The sequence below is a fragment of the Bactrocera dorsalis genome, chromosome 2 (assembly GCF_023373825.1).
Source record: "Bactrocera dorsalis isolate Fly_Bdor chromosome 2, ASM2337382v1, whole genome shotgun sequence".
NCBI lineage: Eukaryota > Metazoa > Arthropoda > Insecta > Diptera > Tephritidae > Bactrocera > Bactrocera dorsalis.
Genome location: NC_064304.1, coordinates 2,907,196 through 2,912,734, shown reverse-complemented (window position 1 = coordinate 2,912,734; position 5,539 = coordinate 2,907,196). Strand labels below are relative to the sequence as shown.

At 34.8% G+C, this 5,539-nt stretch overlaps 1 protein-coding gene across 13 annotated transcripts; it reads right to left on the bottom strand.

The window, feature by feature from the left end:
• Nucleotides 1-3,120: 3,120 nt before the first annotated feature.
• Nucleotides 3,121-5,237, bottom strand: LOC125776558 (uncharacterized). 13 transcript variants are annotated; one of them, XM_049449319.1, is made up of 2 exons: nt 5,035-5,237; nt 3,121-3,571 (listed from the first exon to the last, which is right to left on the bottom strand). In XM_049449319.1, exon 2 carries the CDS (start codon nt 3,451-3,453, stop codon nt 3,136-3,138), a length of 318 nt encoding a protein of 105 aa, XP_049305276.1. In that variant the 5' UTR covers nt 3,454-3,571; nt 5,035-5,237; the 3' UTR covers nt 3,121-3,135. The 13 variants fall into 13 exon arrangements, with proteins under 13 accessions (XP_049305276.1, XP_049305278.1, XP_049305285.1 ...); XM_049449321.1 differs by having other exon boundaries at nt 4,917-5,071; XM_049449328.1 differs by lacking the exon at nt 5,035-5,237 and adding an exon at nt 4,862-4,921.
• Between the last annotated feature and the right edge of the window lie 302 nt (nt 5,238-5,539).

Genomic DNA, 5,539 nt, shown 5'->3' with positions numbered 1-5,539 from the left:
AGAATTTAGTTTCACAATTTGTATCTGCGCTGTAAGTCAATCTAATCGTGACAGCCCAGATCACTGTAATCTACTCAGATCGGCAGCAGCCACTTGTTTTAATTCGAAATGCGTTCAGTAGATGTCTGCGTGTTTGGTCCACTATGTCAGAGAATTTCTTGCATAATCTTTGTTGCCAAAAAACAGCATTTACTTGTTGCTTTGTTTATCGGACAAAATAAGGAAACGTGTGCTATAAATCGCGTCTACTTTTCTTTTCTAGTTTATGCGATATTTGAAAAAAAATACATAATATTATACTTATGTATAATAAAAAAGTGGACCTACAATAAATTTCAGCGAATTTATGTGCAAGAAACACAAGCCGCGACGCGACGCAACAAAATCGTGCGCGTAAATCATGACGATAGCAAAAATAAGAAGAAGAGAAGATCATTTGCTCGCCACCGCCCTGCTTTTCTTTATATATTTATTGTTTTTGCTTTTATTTTATAAACTATGAAAGTGTTTATAAATAATATTTGTAATGTGTTTGTTTTTATTGTAAACATTTTTGCATGGCTCAACCGAAAATCAAAAGAATAAGGCCGGCGCACTTTGCTGTTCATTCATTTAAACAAAAATATCATATAATATTACTATTATATGACTGTTTTAACTTCTTCTAAATCTTGGCTTTTTAATCACTTGCGAGCTGGTTTGACAAGAGTGGCGCCTGCCTGTCTAGTGCTAAAAAACTTTCAGCTTATTGTGCCCTGAACAGGATATATTGAGTTTGCCACGAAGTTTGTAACACCCAGAAGCAAACATCGGAGGTTCTGAAAAGTATATACCGGCTTTTCTAATAGGGATGATAGTCTTTTTAGTGTTATTTCGGCCATTTTTAATACATCATTAATTGTAGTTTTTTTCCAATGTATTCAGAAATGTTTACAATATCATCATGGAAAGATATACGCAGGAACAACGTTTACAAATTATTAAATTTTATTATCAAAATAAGTGTTCTACAACAGCAACTTTTCGTGCGTTTTTGCCACTTTATGGTTCCCTGTGCTTGCTATTCGTCGAATTGTTGAAAATTTCGAGGCCGCATTTTCTTTACATAATCCACAAGTGCCAATGAGATAAAGAACTGCTCGAAGTAATGACAATATTGCTGCAGTTCAGGCAAGTGTTGCTGAAGACCGCAATTGTCCATTTCAAGACGTTCTCAAGAATTGGAATGAAAAAGCATTAGGGCTTGCATAGGTATACACTTTTTCTTACTAAAGAACTAAAGCCATTGGACCACTTAAACGTCATGAATTTGCTGATTTTGCCTTGGAACAACTTGAAAAAGATAACGATATCTTAAAAAAAAACAATTTCTCTGATGAGGCTCACTTTCATCATAAATGAAACTGTCTATTCTGGTGCAAAATCTACAAATTACTCGTGAACATTCACCTAAATTGACGGATTAGTGTGGTCTTTGGTCTGGTGGAATAATCTGGCCGTTTTTTTTTGGAAATGAAGCTAGTGACACTATTATTGTCAATGAAAAACTGTATAGATCGATGATAACCAATTTTTTATGACCGCAATTGAAAGAAATTGATTTTGAAAACATTTGGTTTCAACAAGACGGGGCTACGTGCCACACAGCGCGTGCAACAATCGAATTATGTATTTCGAGAAAAGTTTGGAGATATTTTTATTTTAAAAAATTGTGACATTCAATGGCTTCCACGAAGTTGTGATCTAACACCGTTAAACTACTTCTTGTAGGTTATTTGAAGTAATTGGCCTTTAACAATAAACAAAATTCTCTTCAAAACTTGACTTCATGACTTGATTTAGTGGAAATAGTACTCGAAAATTTGTTTCATCGAATTCGCTCCTGCAGAAGAAGTCGTGGAGGCCATTTGGATGATCTTATATTCAGAACTTCTTCGATCGTACTTCATACTTAATAAAAAACGTTTAAATTTCTTTACCAATTAGTGCGTTTTTTTTTTTAAAGAGATCATACCAATCTTATTGGAAAACCCTGTATTTACATTATCAACGGAACGCGGTGGGTCGACTTAACTTTGTTATTTGAATGTCAGCTATATGCCAAAGTAGTCCGCTCTGAACATACGAGTATGTTTCAAATTTCATTTCTATACAAAGACAATTTTCCGGCAAATGAGAAGCTTCTCGAAGCTTGAAGAGAAACGGACGAGTGGAAAATTTCAAATCGAATTTTCAAAACATTAGGGCTTAGTTAATTTTTATACGGATAGACTGTTTGTCTTTGTATAAAAAAGTTTTTTAGAGATATTTGAACGAAATCTGAAGCATAATGTTTAGATCTGACTACTTTAGCATGTAGCTGACATTCAAATTGACCGATCAAAGCCAAGTCAAAGATTGGTTCGTTTTCAGATTTACTTATATTTATGAACGAAGTGCTTGAACTATCTGTGAATTTTCTTCGACTTGTAGAGCTACGTTTCAAAGCTTATATGCGAACTTTAAAGTACCGGTAATAAAAAAAAAATATATTCGGAGTCAATATGAGAGGCATTGTTTTTGTCGAAGATCATAAGATAATTAGATATTTGTTTGTTTTTGCAATATTTTAAACATATTACACATCTGGTCAGATTTATTTCCAGTTTTTACAACAACCGTTATCTCACTGTGCTTCCATATAATATTTAGAATACACAAGAGTACTTCATTATTGTTTACATTCTTTATTTTTCCATAATTAAAAAAATTTCTTTTGCGTGTAGCACAATTTATATCCCAGGAGTGCGTTATAATTTACTGCTAATTTTTCTATTGAAAATTCAAAATAATCTAGATCTATACTTTAAACAAAGTAACGACGTACCCAGCACTTAATACCGACGGTTCCACAAAAAACAAAATGGTTGAAGAGTGTAAAGCTTCTTATAAACAGAACGCACTTGACAGAATTTTCTACAAAAATAAAATATCTTAAGGCAATGGAATTTGGGGCAGAAAATATGAGTAATATCTTTTATAACACTTAAAAGTATATTCAGCTTTATAGAGTTCTTATAAATTATTCTCAAAGCCTTGATTAACAGTTTCGAAACAAGCATCAAGTCATTCAATTTCACCAATTAACCTCATATTCTAGTCAATTTTAATTTTCACACTCAAACTCATTTGTCGAACTCCACAATCATGGCAAGCAATGAAGGGTGACTTATTTGGACTCACCTCAGTAATTTTCATGGTGCGCTTAATGGTTTTACGCGTAACCTCGGTGGTCTCCTCGACCACGTCGCCGTCCTCGTCAACCGTTTCGGTAATCATTTTCTCCGTTTCGGCGGAGACCTCCTCCTTCATATCCTCATCCTCGTCCACCGTCTGAGTGACGGTCTTTTCCGGCTCCTGCTCCGTCTCGGCGCTTGTGGTGGCGGGATTAACGGCAGTTTCAACTTCCGACATTTTGCACAGTTTTCAATTTCTATTTGCGGACACTTTGCGGTCAAAGTTTTTCAACAAATTTGCGTCAGTTTAATCACTAAAATTTGCTAAGGCACAAGAACTCGAATCTTTTAGTTTGCTGTAAAATTTAGAAATTTAAAAAATAAATACAAAAAGAACAAAACACTGCTTTTCTTTTAAATAATACACTATTTTTTCATAAATTATATTTTTTCCGAATTTTCACTTGAAGTACACAAACACGCACACACTTGCACACAAATAACAAACACTAAAACTTGTTTTCGCTTTGAGCGCTTTTCTTATATATTCTTCGTTTGTTTCGTGTGATTTTTTGTTTTCTTGTTTGACGTTACTTTCTAGATTCTTTCTTGTTTTTTTTTTGTTTTCTTTGTGTATTTCCCTTTGCCTTCTGCTGGCGCGTTGTTGTTGCTTTTAGTGAATTTGAACTTCTAATTTTAAAATACTCGCGCACAGTTTCTAGCAGAGAATTCTTTCTTCCTGAAAATAAAATTTTATGTGCGCTTTTTGTTGTTGTTGTTGTTGTTTAATTTTGGATTACATAAACAAATTCGAGTTGCGTTTAAACTTTGGTATTTCCTGCGTTGCCTTTCAACGGTAGCAATTTTTTTTTTGTTTTTATTGTTGTTGTTGCGTTTGGTGTTTTCTTGAAATTAGGCCGGCAACAGGACTTTTAATTTTTCTATTACTGTAAGCACTTTATTGTTGAAATATGCATTATATAACTATGTCCATACACAATACGTTGCCGAAAGACACACAAAGACAAGGGAATTTTTCTAAATTATTTAAATTTATTACGCTACACTTTATGTCAGCTCTAATTTGTCACATGATTAAGTAAGTACAACCAAACACTTCACAAACTATAATTAATGCTGTCACAAATTGATTTTTGCTTTTTTTTTGTCTTCTCTCTCTTTCTGCGTTCCAAAACTGCGAGTGTCTTCCACAATCAATTTCGTTGAGTTCGTTTTGTTTCGCCTATAAAAGATCTGTCGTTCACAACTTGCGGAATTTCACACCTTGCGGCACGCGTTTTTGCCTTATTCTCTTCGATTTTTATTTATCGTCCAATTATCATATGATTTCTGAGTGCTTTATATATAGAGAGTTTTGCGCGCAAATCGGACAAAAAATCACCGGGATTTTTATTACGAAAATTCCTGTCGTCGATGGCTGCGAGTCGAATTTTTCTGCAAAACAATGCGGACGATTTGTACGCTTTTCGTGTTCAATATAATTCAATTAAAAGTTTCAGAACGGTCCAAAACAGATGAAACACATTCGTCTTCGTTCGTCCGAGTTTGCGGCAGCGCCAGTGGCAGCGGCATTTAAGCTCTCAGGCTTATTGTTTTTCAGCGCAAAAAATCCAAAAAAAACAGACAGACTAAAATGTCAGCATTAAGTGAAAAATCTTGTTGCTTTCAGTCACTACTGACGATCATTCGAATGCTGCTGGCGTGCGATTATTACGCCGCCGATATGAGCAAAATTTCCAATTCACATCGCACAAAAAAAGGAGAAATTCATGCAAATTCGCCCATATATTTATTATACTTCGCTTCTTTTGAAAATTCGACTTTTTTCTTCTTCTTCTTCGCTATTTCACTTGTGCTCCGTGGTTTCTTTGTTCGGCCGTTTCGACTGGCTCTATGTGTCTTGCGTTAGAAAATAGAATCAAAAAATCATATTTCTCAGCTACATATTTTGAATGAAATGCTTCGGCCTGAGTTGAGACGCACCGGGCAAAGGAAACTCGTGCGAGCGACGATCTTTGGCGGCGAAAACGAACAAATTGTCTACAAGCAGCTCGAAATACACACATCCATACATACACACAATGGGTTAGTATGTCCACAATATCTGCTCAAAATGTATGTTTTTGAAATCCGTATATAAATATGGCGGTGTGTTGGGTGTGTATCGACACGGGCGTCCAAATACATTTGTGAAAGGGGATTATGTGTTCAATTCGTGTAATTAAGGCATTTTCGCTAAGAGATTTTAAGGTCTTCCGAAAATATTTACTTTTTTATTGGACATCTTAGAGAATTCCAGAAAA

Coding starts and splice junctions, on each gene's coding strand:
- LOC125776558 (XM_049449319.1), bottom strand. CDS start 3,453: ATGTCGGAAGTTGAAACTGCCGTTAATCCCGCCACCACAAGCGCCGAG.